This window comes from Nerophis lumbriciformis, linkage group LG12, assembly GCF_033978685.3.
Source record: "Nerophis lumbriciformis linkage group LG12, RoL_Nlum_v2.1, whole genome shotgun sequence".
In the NCBI taxonomy this organism is placed as follows: Eukaryota; Metazoa; Chordata; class Actinopteri; order Syngnathiformes; family Syngnathidae; genus Nerophis; species Nerophis lumbriciformis.
The window spans coordinates 41805646-41825645 of NC_084559.2; the positions used below are offsets into that span (position 1 = coordinate 41805646).

General features: G+C 37.3%; 1 protein-coding gene across 7 annotated transcripts in view; it reads left to right on the forward strand.

Moving 5' to 3' along the window:
• Positions 1 to 20000, forward strand: part of mctp1a (multiple C2 domains, transmembrane 1a) — a 502786-nt gene that overhangs the window by 344504 nt on the left and 138282 nt on the right. For all 7 annotated transcript variants that reach the window (XR_009817879.1, XR_009817880.1, XM_061986604.1 and 4 more), the window contains one exon: positions 7333 to 7449. Coding sequence is in view for 5 of the 7 variants with exons in the window: in XM_061986604.1 (XP_061842588.1) it covers positions 7333 to 7449 (117 nt within the window). In the remaining 2 variants the exon portion in view is untranslated. The remainder of the gene's footprint in view (positions 1 to 7332; positions 7450 to 20000) is intronic.

The following is a 20000-nucleotide window of genomic DNA, read 5'->3' on the forward strand; positions in this document are numbered from 1 at the left end:
CTCAACAGTTTTTTTACATGTAAAATCTTCCACTCCTTCTTTGTATCATTTTGTCCACCAAACGTTTTATGCTGTGCATGAATGCACAAAGTTGTGCTTTGTTGATGTTATTGACTTGTTGCAGTGCTAATCAGGCATATTTGGTCAGTGCATGACTGCAAGCTAGTCAATGCTAACATGCTGTTTAGGCTAGCTGTATGTACATATTGCATCATTATGCCTCATTTGTAGTTATATTTGAGCTCATTTAACATCCTTTACTTTTATTCTCACTGTATATAATTTAGTTTTGCATGTCTCATGACACATTATATGTATGTAATATGGGCTGCATTTCAGATAGTTGTTTGTGTGCCATGTTGTTCCAGACCACAGCAAACATTACCTAGCTTGCCAAATATTGTGATAAATCCATTAGAAGAAGACAGCCTGCTGTTTCCTTCAACTTGGACACACATATATATGCCTTTGGCCATTAAAAGCCAGTAATTTCCAGGAGTTACCTCACCCTCTGAGTAGCCTCTGACTTACTAATGGTTTCTAATGTTGTAAAAATGATATATGAAATATTATATTACAACATCTCTGTCAACGAAGATTTGCTTCAGCCTGTGACACATAGTCATTTTGATAGTAGGCTATAATAGCTAATATAGATACTTATGTCATGTGTTGTCTTCATAATAACACTTATATAATACTTTTAAAGTCATTTTGATAGTAGGCTATTATAGCTTATATAGATACTTACGTCATGTGTTGTCTTCATTATAACACTTATATAAGACTTTTAAAGTCATTTTGATAGTAGGCTAATACAGCTAATATAGACACTTATGTCATGTGTTGTCTTCATGATAATACTTATATATGCGGCTCCAGACAGATTTAGTTTTTTGTATTTTTGGTCCAATATGACTCTTTCAACGTTTTGGGTTGCCGACCCCTGCATTAATGTAATTAATCTCTGTACATATCAGCTAATCTGAAATAAAGGTAAACTTGACATATTCATAATTACTGTATACTGTATTTAAGTGAATAATGACAGGTACTTTGATTATGTTCAGTCACATTCTGGCAACTTAATATTGAGTTTGTTGGCGCTTTAAAAAAATATATATACCGTATTTTCCGCACCATTAGCCGCACCTAAAAACCACAAATTTACTCAAAAGCTGACAGTGCGGCTTTTAACCCGGTGCGCTTTATATATGGATAAATATTAAGATTAATTTTCATAAAGTTTCGTTCTCGCAACTTCGGTAAACAGCCGCCATCTTTTTTCCCGGTAGAGCAGGAAGCGCTTCTTCTTCTACGCAAGCAACCGCCAAGGTAAGCACCCGCCCCCATAGAACAGGAAGCGCTTCTTCTTGTACTGTAAGCAACCACCCGCCCCCGGAAGAAGAAGAAGCGCGCGGTGCATGCTGGGATATGTGACGTTTCATTTCCATTTGTGTGTTTATGTAAAGACCCCAAAATGGCTCCTATTAAGTGTGTTGTCTGTCTAATTATAAATAATGCAGACGAGGCGTGTTAACTGAGTTCTCAACGTTTACTCACAGCGTGCTCATAACCACATTCTAACTCCCAGCATACAACAACGCTTCTCAGGGCTACCGCGCATGCTCGTAACTATCGTTGCATGCTGGGTAGTGTAGTTGTTATATTTGCTAGCTCATAACATCACATTAAAAGACACGCTTACGCGCTTAATTCAATACTCGCCGTCATTCCGGGTGGATTGACAAAAGACCTCCAGCCGCTAGATATTGGTGTCAACAGGGCATTCGAAGCTAGACTGCTAACTGCGTGGGAACAATGGATGACAGAAGGCAAACACACCTTCACTAAGACAGGGAGGCAGCGCCAGACGACGCCAACATCTGCCAGTGGATCGTAAATGCCTGGGCAGATATTTCGGTCACAACTGTGGTCCGAGCTTTCCGGAAGGCAGGATTCACAGAACTGCTGGATAACAGTGACACTGACTCCGATGACTTCGACGAGACGGAACCGGCCATTTTGGATCTCACATTTGCCCAACTTTTCACTTCGGACACCGAAGACGAAGGATTTACGAATGAAGAATAACTTCAGAAAGTGAGCGCTATGTTTATTTTGTGTGTTGTGACATTAACGTTCGAGCAACATTATGTTGCTATTGCTCTGCACTATTTTGAATTTTACTATGTTTGTGATTGCACATTTGCGTACATTTTGGGAGTGAACAGAGTTGTTAGAACGCTGGTTTTTAATATATTATTAAAGTTTGACTGACCTATCTGACTGTTTTTTTGACATTCCCTTTAGCGCAGCGTAGGCGCGGCTTATAGTCCGGGGCGGCTTATTGGTGGACAAAGTTATGAAATATGCCATTCATTGAAGGTGCGGCTAATAATCCGGTGCGCCTTATAGTGCGGAAAATACGGTATTATTTAGGGTTATTTTCAGGATATGTTAGTCCCACTTTTAAAATTAATTAACAATGAATGTGTATTAAAAAGCTGGTTTGAACCAAATCCTTGTAACAGTTTTTTAGTGCATGTAAACACAAAAAGGAGTCGTCGTGTATGGGGGCACAGAATTTGGTGCCACGCCCTCGCCTTCCGGAAAGCCGGGGCCGCTGTGGCGCTAAGCGGTGTTCACGTGCTGCTCTGCAACACAAGGCTGTTATTGCCCCCCGGGACCACCGGCCTGGGCAGCTCTTGCCTCCAAACAAATTTGCTGTAACTTTATCTGCAATTGGGCCCTGGATTGGGAGCAAATAGAGGCAGCCTTGTGAGGCCCCCGGGGGGAAAAGGGCGAGGGGCGGCGAGCTGGTGGAGGCAGGGAAACGATACCGGGCGCTTTTATGTCAGGCATAGTAGGAAGTGTTATCAGGAAGAGGACCCAGACAAGGGAGCGACTTCTAGTGGAAACTGGAGCACCTATCAGCTGCTTTGCATTTAGATCAAAAAATCAAATAAAAGCAAAGACAGGTACAGAAGCATCTATTGGTGTGTGTGTGTCTGTGTGTGTGTGTGTGTGCACATGTCTTGCAACACACACTCCAGGTCTCTTTAAGTTGCTCCTTTGACTCCTCTTCAAAGGACCCGCCTCACGTGTAAAAGTTTGCAAGCCGGGAGTTCGTCTTTGCCCACAGCAAGGGACAACTGAACCATTTGGCAACAAGGGCCGATCGTTGAGATTGAAACTAACACGGAATATCAAGTCAGAGACAGACACTCGTGAATGACAAGAGAATGTGAGCTTTGTGGCAATTCAACTTCTTTTTTTTATTTTTATAAAACGTTTAAAAAAATAGGGCTTCCTTCTTGGACTAAAATCTGTGGATGTGCAGTTTGTTCTGCAGTAATCCAGCAGGGGGCAGTCTAGCACCACTGAATGATACTGACAGGCCTGGTCCTGAGCAGGACACACACACACACACACACACACACACACACACACACACTGTGTGTGTCTCTCTAGTTCTATCAAACTTAACAGGACTTCTACTTGCTATCTGGCAACACTTAGTGCCAGCATGGAAAATGATGTAAGAGAGATAAAGGCGACCTCTGAAATCCAAACTTCGGTTTCACTCCACTGAGACAGAACATGGGGGGGGGAAAGTTTGCCCGGTGTGTGGTTAATGTAAGCCAAAGTACTGAATATTACCCTCCCACAGTGCCGAGGCTTCGAGCCGGCTTGTGTTTTGCAACAAATAACGCAGGCTCCAGCTCTCCATGAGCGCTGGCTCCTTGAATAAAACATTCAGACTTTTTCGGGTGTTGTTGACGTCCTTTTGTGTTCAGGGGATTTCTTAATATTGAACCAAGAATCAAAAATGCATGCAATGCAACTGCAAGGATTGTCGAAAACAATTAGATTGTTGATTTTTGCCTGTTATTACACTCCTTATTTCAAATAGTCATTCTTGGATTACCGACCTGCTGAATAAATAATCACTAATGTTTATACAGTGTGTAAACAGAGATAAATGATCAAAAATGTTGTAATCAATATCCAACAAGTAACTTATGGACTGCAACATTTGCCTATTTGTAAAATAAGTCCTGTTTCGCAAATGTTACGAATTGAATAATCATTTAAAAAATAAAAAAAAGGGATAAAATAATTTAAAAACACATGCAATTGTGTTTTTGTTTAGGACTGGAGTTAAGAGATTTGAGCAAAAAAGTAAAAAACAAAAACAAAACTATATGTCCTGTTTGGTTTTGGGGTATTGTTAAATAACTGCCAGTGTTTCATACATTGTCATTTTTTTAATTTAACATGAAAAAAAAAAACTTGCAGTATAATGAAGTAACACAAATAACAGTATGGCTAAAATACAGCAAAACATTACCAAAAGGACAAAAAAAAATGGGTTAAAATAATAACATGAAAACACATTATATTGTTAGTGTTTTGTTTAGGGTGGAAGTTGATTTGAGCAAAAAAGTAAAAAATATTTTTTTTAAAATGTATGTCATGTTGGTTTTGGAGTATTGTTAAATAACTGCCACTGTATCGTACATTTACATCATATTTTTTTAAATGATATTAAAAAGTATTCTTATGAAAAATCATGCGCAGTATAATGGAGTAGCACAACAAATATGGCTAAAATATATCAAAAAAGAACTGAAAGGACAAAAAAGTCAGTTTACATAGTGTGCATATTAAAATATGTATTGAAAATAATTATGTGTGTGATCACAATGAACAATCATGGACCATAAGACAGATCACTTTTTCACGTTTTGTATTTATGGTCACTGACATCCACAGCAGGCTCCTTCCTGCTCCCCACTCCCCAGGCGGGGAGCCTACATTGTGGGCTCGTGAGCCATGGGGGGTGGCCGTGATGGACCAGTCTCGCAGGAAAGATCCAGGCTCTGCGGGGCTCGTGTTACCCAGCCGGGGACCACATAGACGGGGCACTGCCGTCCTCTACTGGGTCCTCCTGATGCCAGTCAGAACGTAGCCCCCAGCTACACGTCACCAGAATGAAAAAGCGACAACAGGTTAACCGCCTAAAGCAAATGTAAAAAAAGCTGTTTTTTTTTTTGTTTTTTTTTTCATATTTAAGTTTTATTGAATATTTGATGCGACAGGACATTAAGGGTTTAAAACCGCAGAAATTCAGGGACCTATAGAAAACATTTTTCATCATTTGACCTATTTTAGGGGCCCCTGTCAGTCAGTTCCAACATGCCCCCTGGAATTGTCCTCACTTTCCCCCTTTTTGGGCGCCCCTGAACAAGAGAGAACTCCTTTGTTTATTTTTGTGTGTCGCCACCTCGTTTGCGCGCAACATTTCCTGGATTTATTCATGTCACACACCTCACAGGTGATGATTTGTGGGAAGTTGCATCATCTTACAATGTTTGCTTTCCACATGTAAGTAAGTGGTTTTTTTTTCATTCTTTTTTCAGTGCTTTTTAATTATTTTGTATGTTAGAACCACCCTCGGAAGAAAAAAAAAACTATTTCGCCTCCCTACTCTCCGCAGCGACTATAAATAGTATAATTTGTCTATAAAATTGTATAAAGTACACCTCTACATAACATTGTATCCATATTAACATTAAGTACAAAAAAAAAAAATACCTATAGATCAACTTGCTACAAAGAATAACTAACATTTTTTAATCTGTTTGCCTGAAGAAAAAAAATGTAATCCTTATTTAAACTTTAAAAAATGTTTTACCAACCTGAGTCATTTGACACTAAAAATTAAAATAAAATAAACAATAAATGATAATGAATTTAAATTGTTCAGCAACATTAACAGAATGCACAACTCTTTAAACAACAAAACAAAAAATACCAAAACAATTTGTGCTGATTAAACTCCCTTAAAGCAAACAAACATTAATTATTTTAAATTATATATTTTTTGGAATGAAACTAACATATCGTGTTAGATGCACACACACACCAATTAAACATTTTCTTCCTTTTGGAATACAGTGCTTACTAAATGCCTGTATAGTGCTGTCAAATGATTTTCTTTTTTAAAATCAAACTAATCACTTTAGAATTTGGATTCATCATGATTAATCACAGGTTTCTTTCTCATCTGCATAATTTAAATAAACTTAAAAAAACAAACACACATTTGGACATCAATGCAATGTTATTATCAGAATGGAACATTGTACAAATGTCAATTATTTGCTCAAAAAGTATTTTTTGCAAACCGTTTTATAACCTGATCACTGACCTTGTAGCAAACATGGCCACCTTTTTAGGTAACCACCCACAGTTGAAGTAAAAGAGCATCAATTGTGTGATTAATCCGTCTACATACATGATTCATGCAATATTTCTGGTGATTAATCAGCAGCTAACCCATCAACCCTTATATGTTAAAGCTCATTTTTATTTCATATTTAGCTTCTTTTTTTTTTTTTTCTTTTTCTTTTTTTTTTTTAAACAAAGCTGAAATTTTACATGGACTGAAACTTTTCGGACTTTGTCTCCAAACTTTTCTTTGTGTTAAGGCGATAGAAATCATTTGTTCGGGTGTTTATGTGTGGGCGGGTGCATAGAAAATATATAGTGACTGTGTGTGTGTGTGCGCGTGTGTGTGTGTGTGTGTGTGTGTGTGTGTGTGTGTGTGTGTGTGTGGTTTAGCAGTGGTTTCTCCTACTTTTTAACCCAACTAAAGGCACACGCGTACTCTTTTTGAGCTCCATGTTCATAATGACTCTATTGTTTCAGATTTAACTTTGTATAACAAGTGTGCGGTGATATTATCACTGTATATTTCCATATTTTCCAGATTGAGTGTCCACCACTGTGGTATTTATTCCCACAAAATAGCCCATTAGCATCAGCTGAAATGCTTCAATGCTGCCATAATTTAAGCCGACCCCCGTCATTAGCCATCTCTCTTTCCCACAGAGAATAAAAAAGACTTGTCAAAGCCACATTTGGGGGTTTCAGCAAAGGTTAATTTTCAGACGGTGCCGTGCTTGTCTGGTGATGAGAGGGGAGGCGCTGGGGTTGTGATTTTTTGGCAGACGGGGTTAGAGTCCAGCCATACAAGTCTTAGTGGGACTATTGGGGCTGGGAGTGACAAGGTTAGGGTCTCAGGGTGTGGCAGGTGTGAGGTCACATGCTGTCTTTTGGGGGGGGGGGGCTCTAGAAACGATACATGACCTCAACCCTTTGGTTGATTGGCATGAAGGGACGAGGGTCTTAACCTGGTCTCTATCGTCCTCCGGCCCAAAAGAGCCTGCAAGGTCAGGGTGTTGCTCTTAGTTTGACAGCTTCTGATTCTGCGTATGAACGTGTGCGTTGTCAGGCCAACATCTTCACCCTCTCTCCTTCCAGCTCTTTGTGGTGGTCGTCTGGAACTTTGAGCTCTACATGATACCGCTGGCTCTGCTGCTGCCCTTGGCCTGGAACTACATCCTCATCACGTCGGGCAAGGACACAAGGCAAGATGTGGTGAGTGATATCCCTCCGCCTCTCTTTTATTATGCCTCACACAACGCACACGTGGTGACGGCGTTATTTCATGAGGGCATTTTTCTCTTTTCTTTTCCACAACATGTGAACTTGAACACGATGACATGTTTATTTGATTTAAATATATCCCCATTAGAAGCCATTCATCTCCCTGGGGTCAATCAGACAAACTGTAAAAAATAACCAATATATGATATGTCAATAAATAAATACATTCTGTAACCAAAATGTACTGTAAGATTATAACAAACGGCTGTAAATATACCCTTATATTTCACAGCAATTAACATCAAAATCCTTTGTAATATCACAACAGATTACTGTAAATAGACGACACTTTAGGACAATGCACTAATTAAGTCTAAAATTACAACTGTGAAGTTACAGCATTTAGTCTTAACTTCAGTCAAATGAACTGTAAAATTACAGCGCTGCAGTTACAGTAAACTGCTCGAAAGATATTTCACAGCAAATTACTGTAAATGTCTGAAAGTAATGTTATTTATAGCCAATAATTTGCTGTGAAATTACAATGACTTTTTTTTAGTATTAATACTGTATTTTTTGTATGCGTACATATACATGTATGTATATAGTATGAGTATACAAGTATATGTGTACAAATGTTTCTATACATATATGAGTATATGTGTATATATATACACATATATACACATATAGATATGTGTATATATGTGTATATATATAGAGTATATATGTGTATACGTGTATATATGTTTGTGTAGATATATGTATGTATACATGTGTATGTATTTATATATATATATGTATGTATATATATATATGTGTATGTATATATATATTTATATATATATATATATGTATATATATATACAGTATATGTATGTATATATATATGTATATATATGTATATATATATATATATATATATATATATATATATATATATATATATATATATATATATATATATATATATGTGTATGTATGTATGTATGTATTTGTATATATGTATGTATGTATGTATGTATGTATGTATCAGTGACGTGCAGTCACTAGAGGCAGGTGAGGCCCCGCCTCACCTGCCTCATCATGGAAAGAAAAAAAAATTAAAAAGAAAAAAATATATATTAAATTGTTAAATGTATCCAGTGATTATACTATAAAGTTATTTTCCATTTAACTTCACCAGTTTTAGATTATTTTTATTCAAAATCGCTGAATTTTCACATTTGCCGTTCAAATACTGAGAAGAGACGGTGCGGTGAACAGCAGCCAGTCGAGGCACGTCACTCAGTGCCTCAACATGGACGGACTCGGCTAACTGCTGGTCTGCTGTGCAGTGAGACCGTATTGCTATATGAACTATATTATACATTTCCATAGTTTAGTTAGCTGAGGTATATAATGTACAGTGTATTTTGTCAACAACTGTATGTGTGTAAAGTATTTCTTGTGCTGAGCGATCATAAAACGGCTGCAAAAGACGCACTGGCTGAGGCTCGCCTCCTGCACCCCCGCCGTAGAATGCACGGCAACCCCTGATGGGAGTGTTATATCAACTAAAGCCCACACTTAAACTTTCCACGTGGAAGATTGAATCTATTTAAAAAAGTTATTTCATAAGAAGCCAAAAAGTGCAAAAACAATAATGTTCGTGTTGGAGGAGTTGCGAATGATTGCTGGGCCACAACATTAGGTACACCTGCTGACTGCAGGTGTATCTAATTCACAACTCCTCCAACACGAACATTATTGTTTTTGCCCTTTTTGGCTTCTTATTAAATAACTTTTGTAACCTATTTTTATGGGCTTTCCTCTTTGTGATGTTAAGTTCCTGTTATGCGCTGTTATACAGTATATGCCTTGAGCTCTTATTTTGAAGGCGCTAAGAGCGGAATTTTGACACGTTGGAGTAGAGCGGAAGTTTTTGAAAGAATGTAAATAAAGTGGTCCTCGTGTAAACTGGAGCCTCCGTGTTTGTTATTTTGTAGTTTCATACAGTATAGGCGACATTTATAAACCCTCGGTTACACTTTTTTAAATAGATTCAATCTTGCACGTGGAAAGTGGAAGTGACGGCTTTAGTTGATATAACACTCCCATCAGGGGGTTCATTAATCCAGCACAACAGCGGCGCATTTATAAGTAAAGGTAAGACCATAATAAAGTTTTTTTTATTAAATGTGCTTTTTTGTGTGCTACAGTTTGTATGTGTAAAGTTAAAGTTAAGTTAAAGTACCAATGGTTGTCACACACACACTAGGTGTTGTGAAATTTGTCCTCTGCATTAGACCCATCCCCTTGTTCACCCCCTGGGAGGTGAGGGGAGCAGTGGGCAGCAGCGGCGCCGCGCCCGGGAATCATTTTTGGTGATGTAACCCCCAATTCCAACCCTTGATGCTGAGTGCCAAGCAGGGAAGAATGCTGGTATGAGCTTTTAAACATAACCCGTTAACTGCTGCCAATCAAATGGTGAATAAGATACTCTGTAGGGTTCATATGTTTGTAAATCTGACTGTGATGAAGTCAGTGCCTCACCAGCCATCAACCTCACCGCACGTCACTGGTATGTATGTATGTATGTGTTTATATACGTGTGTATGTATGTGTGTATATACATGTGTGTGTATGTATATGTATATATACATGCGTATATACTTTTTTATCCTGCACTACCATGAGCTAATGCAACGTAATTGCGTTCTTATCTGTACTGTAAAGTTCAAATTTGAATGACAATAAAAAGGAAGTCTAAGTCTAAGTATGTATGGATGATTATATACATGTATATATGTATGTTTATGTACGTGTGTGTGTATGTGTTTATATACGTGTGTGTATGTATGTATATATATATGCGTGTGTATGTATATAAATATATACATGCATATGTATGGATGTCCAGGGTGTACCCCGCCTTCCGCCCGATTGTAGCTGAGATAGGCTCCAGCAATCCCCCCCGACCCCAAAAGGGACAAGCGGTAGAAAATGGATGGATGGATGTATGGATGTATGGATGTTTATATACATGTATGTATGTATGTTAATATACGTGTGTGTGTATGTGTTTATATACGTGTGTGTATGTGTTTATATACGTGTGTGTGTATGAATGTGTATATATACATGTGTGTGTATGTATTTGTATATGTACATGCGTATGTATGTATGTGCACATATACGGGTGTGTATGTATATATGTGCATATATACGTGTATGTATGTGCATATATACATGTGCATGTATTAGGGTTGTACGGTATACCGGTATTAGTATAGTACCGCGATACTAATGAATCATATTCGGTACTATACCTCCTGTAAAAAGTACCGGTCACCCACCCGTCGTCACGTCATGTCATGCAGACGAGCAGCAGTACGGAGTACTTACAAGCAGACACAGTGTGTAGACAGAAAAGGGAGAATGGACACATTTTGGTATAAAAACTATAGGTAAAGGTGACGTTACAACACTGAAACGCCCTCAGGAAGAGGTGCACATGCACATCAAGCATCATCCCTGTAGGACGGGTGGTAACCATTCATGCTTCACTACACACCGCGGTCTTAATATTGGATGTGTTAAAAATTATTTATAATTGGCAAAGTCAAGGCACGATTTCACTATGCACGATCATTAACCATCAATACAAATATCTTTACTTTGAACACATTACACATAAGTGAATGAAATGCATACTTAGTCAACAGCCATACATGTCACACTGAGGGTGGCTGTATGTACAACGCCAACACTGTCATAAACATTTGCCATATAGTGAAACCACACTAAACAACAATGACAAACACATTTTATTAAATATACATTGGGGCGGTATAGCTCGGTTGGTAGAGTGGCCGTGCCAGCAACTTGAGGGTTCCAGGTTCGATCCCTGCTTCCGCCATCTTAGTCACTGCCGTTGTGTCCTTGGGCAAGACACCTTACCCACCTGCTCCCAGTGCCACCCACACTGGTTTAAATGTAACTTAGATATTGGGTTTCACTATGTAAAAGTGCTTTGAGTCACTAGAGAAAAGTGCTATAAAACTCACACATTTTGGGAGAATATTTGCACCGCAACACAATATACACACTACAGAACAAATTCCCAGAATTCCCTGCAGCACCAACTCTTCTGGGACGCGCCAATATAAACTGACGCCACTGTAATGATACCAAGTACTAGAGCGTATCTAGTCAATACTACTGTGATTACATCAGTATTTTTTAGCATCACAAAATCGTATTTATTTATTTTTTTAAATTTATATTATGTTTATAAACTCAGAAAATATGGCCCTGGACACGTGAGGACTTTGGATTTGACCAATGTATGTTCCTGTAACTACTTGGTATCGGATTGATACCCAAATTTGTGGTAATGTAAAGTATTAAACAACAGAAGAATAAGTGATTATTACATTTTAACAGAGGTGTAGATAGAACATGTTAAAAGATACTTTGATTTAGGGCTATATAAATAAACATTGATTGATTGATTGAAAATATATTAACAGTAAGCAGATATTAACAGTAAATGAACAAGTAGATTAATAATTCATTTTCTACCACTTGACCTTAATAATTGTGACAAAATAATAGAATGATAAATGACACAATATGTTACTGCGTACGTCAGCAGACCAATTAGGAGTCTTTGTTTGTTTATTTACTACTAAAATACACGTTGTCTTGTTTGTTCACTATTTTATTTTTTGGTACTGGTACCGGTACTAAAATATTGGTATTGGGACAACACTAGTATGTATGTATGTGCATATATACATGTGTATGTATTTATGTGCATATATACATATGTATGTATGTGCATATGTATTTGTGTATGTATGTATATATGTGCATATATACGTGTATGTATGTATATATGTGCATATATATGTGTATGTATGTATGTATGTGCATATGTACGTGTGTGTGTGTATGTATGTATGTGCATTTATACGTGTGTGTATGTATGAATGTGCATATATACATATGTATGTATTTACAATTATGTGTGTGTATGTATGTATGTATGTGCATATACACATGTGTGTATCTATGTATGTGCATGTATACATGTGTATGTATGTATGTATGTATGAATGTGCATATATGCATTTGTGTATATGTGCAAATATACATGTGTATGTATGTGCATATATACATATCTATGTATTATGTGTATATATGTGTATGTACACATGTTTGTGCATGTATGTATGTGTACGCATGTATGTGCATGTATGTTTGTGTACACTGTAAAAAAAAATTCTGTAAAAAAACGGTCATCTACTGGCAGCTACGGCTGCCAAACGAAAACCATAAAATTAAAGTAAAACATTGTAAACCAAATAATGATCAAAAACACTATATTTACAGAAATTTTCATGAAACGTTTTGCGGAAAAATATCGTAATTTTACAGATTTTTACTAAATTATTAAGATCAACCACCTTTAATAAAGTGACGATGCAAACAGTTCTGCAGAAAAATACCTTTATTCTACAGAGTTTTTCCAAATTATTACGATCAAACACCTTTAATGAAGTGACAATGCTGGCAGTTCCACAGAAAAATACCATTATTTTAGAGATTTTTTCTGAATTGTTAATATCAACCACCTTCAATAAAGTGACGATGCAAACAGTTCTGAAGAAAAATACCTTTATTCTACAGCGTGGGTGTCAAACTCTGGCCCGCGGGCCAAATTTGGCCCACTGTGTAATTTCACTTGGCTCTTGAGGCGATATCAAATTAACACTAAAGCTGGACCGCCGATTATATATTGCGGCAGTGCCGCGGTAACACCGCATTCACCGCTAATTCTAATACTTGCCAACCCTCCCGGGAGTCTTCCGAACTTCAGCGCCCCTCCCGAAAATCGTCACGTCTGCTTTTCAGCCAGTCCAACGAGTGCTGGCCCAGTCACATAACATGTGCGGCTACTGCACGCACACACAATTGAATGCAATGCATACTTCATCAACAGCGATACAGGTTACACTGAGGGTAGCCAAATAAAAAAAACTTTAACACTGTTAGAAATATACGCCACACTGTGAATCCACACCAAACAAGAATGACAAACACATTTCGGGAGAACATCCGCACCGTAACACAACATAAACACAACAGAACAAATACCCAGAACCCTTCGCAGCACTAACTCTTCCGGGACGCTGCAAGGTGTGTGTGTGTGGGGGGGAGGTTTGGTGGTAGCGGGGCCTTATTTTGTATATTACTGGCATATTTACAGATAATGTCTTCAATTCTACAGTTTTATAAACTATTTTTAAAAAATAGAAGAATTACAGTAGAAATTTAGAGTAAATTAACCATAAAAATAGGATTTTATATATATATGTGTGTGTATGTATGTGCATATACATGTGTGTATATGTATGTATCTGCATATACATGTGTGTGTAAAGTTATACATATACACGTATATATGTGCATATATACGTGTGTATGTATGTATGTATGCATGTGCATATATACGTGTGTGTATGTTTGTATGTATGTGCATATATACTTGCGTCTGTATGCATGTAGTATGTATGGGCATATTTACACATGTGTATATATGTATGTATGTATGTATGTATGTATGTATGTATGTGCATATATACATGTGTATGTATGTGCTTATATACATGTATATGTACATACATATACATGTATATGTACACATGTATATGTACATATATACATGTATATGAATGTACACCTTACAATATTTTACTTCTTTGATTCACAAAATAACTTATACCCCTTTTTTTTCCTCATAGAAAGTAATAAACAAGTAAATAGAAAATCCTAAATAATTCATCTTTGTAGACATACAGAGATACAGTAACTCAAAAGGCAACAATGTACACTCTCATTTAAAGCTTACTTTTGGATTAAAATGACATCCGTAAAATATATGCAAATTCACAATTTACAGAAAGTGATGCACATCATATTTTAGCAGATGAAGAAAAAAGCTGCAATCTCTCATATTTTTCATATTGCCACTTTTGAGGCAAAGAAAAGGAAGAAATAATAGGCAGTCACCTTGAGCTACGTTACGCCACTTTACCTGCTGGTAAGATTTATTTAATTCATTTTTTTTTTTTTTTTATCTCTTATACCAATTAAATAATGTCAAGGTAATGTCATGGGAAACAGATGTGTTTTAATCATGGCCAGGCACGTTTTGGAGAGAGCAGAGAGAGCATGGACTCTACGGAGAGAGCGTGAACAATGAAGTCATTCATTTTAATACCTAATTTCTCCCAGTCCGACTTGGAAATAACAAAAAAAATCAGTGGCTTTTATTTATTACTTTTTAATTACTGTTTTATATTGTTTAGATTAGATTCAAACCACATTTTACACGTTCTAATTGTTATGAAAACACTCATGTTGTGGGGTGTTATTGCATCATGAGTGTCTTTATACATATATGCAAAACATTAAATACGCAAATATCTTACTATTTTTTTTACTTGGAAAAAAACAAAACAAAAACAACCATACACAAAGTAAGTAACTCGGCAGGGCAAACATTACTGACTTGAGCTTTTATTTGGTTTGCTGTCATTGGTTTTACATTCTATTTACACAACAACATCACATTGTATTATATTTGTAATCTATTCATGCTATACATAACCTACTCTATTTATATCATATTATATTGACATTATTATGTACATACTATTTCTGGTACCCAGTGGGCTAAATCTAGGACGCCTTGTACTAAATTTCTCGTGTGTGCTTTTATTACAATACATTTCCTTCAATCCTTGTATTGAAGATCAGTGCAAAGGTCACATTTTCATGTGCAAAAGGCTACAAAAGCGAAACATGTGTTCTTTCCCTATTATCAAGCATTGATGCAATTATAACAAACACCAGATCTTAAATTAACACAGCACTTATTTCCGAACTAATTGTCCTATTTCTATATTTATTCACCAAAAAGGTGAAGAATTAAATGATCAGCTTTTTCCATTAGTGTGCATATAGTTGTTCACAAAGCACCCTACTTGCAACTTGCATTCATTTTGGAAAGTACCTAGACTTACCTAAAGATGGCAACGTTGCTTGACAAAAAAACAAACCCTCACATACCTCAAAGCAAAGCCTGCTACTTTTATTCATGCAGGCATAATGATGCTCCTCTTCCGTGCCTTTCCTAATTAAAAGGAGACAACCGAGGTTATATATTCTTGTACGTCGCCGCTTTACTTCACGTAATTCTCATTTGATGCACAATGGCTTTCCTCTCCTCTTGTAAAGGGGACTTTTGCGCCTCAAGGGCCACAGGAAGTGAAACATGTTACTGTTGTCGTATGGCCCTTAGCTTCGCCATTATTTTAGTTTCAGTTTGTTTTCATTGAACTATTGTACTGTCCAATTTTCGTCGTTTCATTGATGGCATCCATATTAGACACCGGTGAGAGCCAAATGCATGTTGTTGTGTGCTTTGCATCGTAACTTAGGATACTGTAAATAAGCATGTGTCATAATCCTTGCGCTCCTGTGTCCTGTGAGCGCTGTCCCTGTTTGTTCTCCTCAGTGAGTATTTCACAAGGTTAAATCATGCTTCTTTACACTTGGCAGAGACATGAAACCAATACAAATAAAGGGAAAACACTTTGTAATTACTTAAAGGGAACTGCAATATTTTTATTTAGCCTATCACTCACAGTCCTTTTTGTAAGACAAGAACACATTTTTTTATTGCATTCTAACTTGTAAATAAATGCTAGCAAAAGTCAGCTAACAATGGAGCTTTATTCCACCTATAAAACGCTCTAAAAATATCAAAAAACCTCCATCAATGTTTTATATACATATATAATATAACAACATGTAATATTTACATGATGTAAGTATACATGTAATGTAGTAACAATTATAATAACATGTAATATTTACATGATGTAAGTATATATGTAGTGTAGTAACATTCATAATAACATGTAATATAGACATGATGTAAGTATGTGTATATATATATATATATATATATATATATATATATATATATATATATATATATATATATATATGTATGTATGTGTGGGGAAAAAAATCACAAGACTATTTCATCTCTACAGGCCTGTTTCATGAGGGGGGTACCCTCAATCGTCAGGAGATTTTAATGGGAGCATTCGCATACCATGGTTTATATAGGGCACAGAGTGGGTGGGTACAGGCTGGCCTAGGGGCGTGGTGATTGGTTCATGTGTTACCTAGGAGGTGTTTCCGTCTATGGCGGCATGTTGTTACAATTTCGCTGCGCTTGTTGAGGGATGACAGGTCTGGACGGTAGATAATAAACAGTTTCTCTTTCAAGCATAGGTTGCATCTTTTATTACCACTATTGTAAGGTGTGCTGGATGCAAGAATTTGCCATGTTATTGAATATTCAACATTATTGTCTTTGAGGTCCCAAATGTGTTTGCTGAGTTCTGTGGTATTTCGCAGGTTTTTGTTCCTGAAAGAAGCCTTGTGGTTGTTCCATCTGGTTTTGAATTCACCCTCGGTTAATCCTACATATGTGTCGGATGTGTTGATAAAAGATAATAAATAATAATAAAAGATGCAACCTACGCTTGAAAGAGAAACTGTTTATTATCTACCGTCCAGACCTGTCATCCCTCAACAAGCGCAGCGAAATTGTAACAACATGCCGCCATAGACGGAAACACCTCCTAGGTAACACATGAACCAATCACCACGCCCCTAGGCCAGCCTGTACCCACCCACTCTGTGCCCTATATAAACCATGGTATGCGAATGCTCCCATTAAAATCTCCTGACGATTGAGGGTACCCCCCTCATGAAACAGGCCTGTAGAGATGAAATAGTCTTGTGATTTTTTTCCCCACACATACATATATTGCGCTCTACTACGGTATCGAGCACTATTTTTTGGATAACCTTATTAAGACATATATATATATATATATATATATATATATATCTTAGCTCGCCACCTCTCTGTGATCACAAGTCAGCGTTAGCGCTTGTAATAACAATATCGTTAATACTTGGTTAATATTCAGGTTAGGAAATGTGCCATATTTTCCAGACTATAAGTCGCACCCACAACATTTTAGAAGAAAAAACTATTTTGTCCAATTATTAGCTGCACCAATATATACGTTATTTAAGGACAAAATTGTTCTTGGATTGCAATAAGAAACATATGTTTAATGTACCGTAAGATTTTTTGTTAAAATAAAGTCAATAATGCCATTTTTTGTGGTCCCCTTTAGAAAAGTATCAAAAAGTATCGAAATACCTTTTGGTACAGGTACCTATACCAAAATACCAACCCTAATATATACATATGTGTATGTATATATATACATACATATATGTGAATGTGTATATACATACATATGTGTGTATGTATGCATGTGTGTATATACGTATGTGCGTATATGTACGTACGTGTGTAGAGTATATATATGTGTGTGAATACATACGTGTGTGTGTGTGTATACATGTGTGTATGTATATACGTGTGTGACTATAAGTCACAGATATATAGGTGATAGATTAAAATATTTAAAATGTTTGTTTACAGGGTTCAAAGCTTGGGAAAAAAGTAGCGGTTTATAGTCCGAAAAATACGGTAAATGGAGTATTGTTTTGGGGTTTTTTTGGTCTTTATGGCCGGAATAGTGTGTTTCTATTAGCTGCATTGTTAGCCACCTCATACTTGCCGTATTTTACGAGTGTGAATGCATAAAAAAAATAAAAACATGTGTTTTTGTCTTTTATAGGGACTGGGAATGGTCAAGGTAGATTTATTTATATAGCACATTTCTAAAACTACTTCCCTAAGGTGCTGTGCAGATTCAAACAGAAAGCTATAGCTCGGTTGGTAGAGCAACTTGAGGGTTCCAGGTCACTGCCGTTGTGTCTTTGGGCAAGACACTTTACCCACCTGCTCCCAGTGCCACCCACACTGGTTTAAATGTAACTCAGATATTGGGTTTCACTATGTAAAAGCGCTTTGAGTCACTAGAAAAAAGCGCTATATAAATATAATTCACACAAAAAAAATCACTAATCACTAAAGGTAAAATATTACAAATAGTAATCAAAATCACACTAAATACATAACATTCTATCTATAAAACACAGTTAAAATGGATAAAAAGTCCATACATAAATCCAGCTCAGCTTGTGCAAATAAGTGAGTGAAAGATAAGCAACATTCCCCCAAAAGAGCAGCTCCCCTTTAAAATGATAGTCCGAGGGGATGAAGGCTCAGCTGCTGGGGGTCTGCAAAAGTCTGCAGTTAAGGGTAATCTGTGTTCGACTCACAGGGAGAAAACAAAAGCGTGTACGCTGGAGTGCAGACTTCCTAATCAGCTGAAGGACCTTGATGCATGTGAGGGTTCAATGTGAGGACCTTTCCCCCAACATAGTCCTTCCACTCGCAGATAAACAAACACCGTGTTCCTCGCATGCTGTAATTCACTGCCTGTTGTGTGCTTACACGCTGCTTTGCAAACTGACCTGGGATCAGCGCTCCTTACCACTCGCCCTAACCTTGACCAGTACCTGCTCAGCAGTTGCAGCCCCCTCAGAACAGCGATTAAAGCAGCTGACGCACCAGCAGGGTCACCAACCCCCTCTCTTATCGTGTCGCACTCTCCACCTGTGAACCCTGACCTCCCCGACCTGCGTGTCTTGCTTTAACGTGACCGCGGAAACAAACAAGGAACTCAAAGGCGAGGTGGAGCTTTCACGGCGTTCTGTGCTCTGTGCTAAATATATGATGCTCAAACTATTTCCATGTTTGTGTTTCCACTTCATTAATGACATTACCTTTCAAAACTGTACTGGTTAATTTTCCATCCCAAACACGTTGTACCAGAAGCTGCCAGTAGGCTGCAACGAGCCAACTCACGATTATTTGCTTCGAACTCTGTGAGGACGGTTTGAGGAAGGTCCAATAAGGGATGGGTACTGTTCACATTTTAACCCATATGGTACCTGGGAACCTCAACAGTACCAATTTTCTGTACTTCTGTGTGTGTGTTTATAAATGTTGTTGTTTTTTTATGGTAAAATCTAAATTTTGTTGGATGTTGTTTTGTTATTACATTTCTGATTCCAAAACATTACATGGCAGTAGTGTATATTTTTATTTTCCGACTGTCGCGCCCTACAAAATGTTAACACTGTTTTTGTTATTGTACTTACTACGCACCAGCTGTTTGATTGTAAGTGCATCTTAGTTGTAGTTTTCATGAACAAATGTGAAGGTGTTGAAATCGCCATGTAAAATCGCCAATGCTAATCAGGACCATATCAATAGCAAAGCCAATGTATGTTAGCATCGAGCTAAAGCATTTTTTGGAAAAGTGGAGCCTTACTTTACTTACGTTGGGAGCGTTTTTGGAGTCAATTTCTTTGTTGGCATTGAAGATTGTAACATTACCTAGAGCAGGGGTGTCAAACTCATTTTAGATTGTGGGCCACATGGAGAAAAATCTACTCCCAAGTGGGCCGGACTGGTAAAA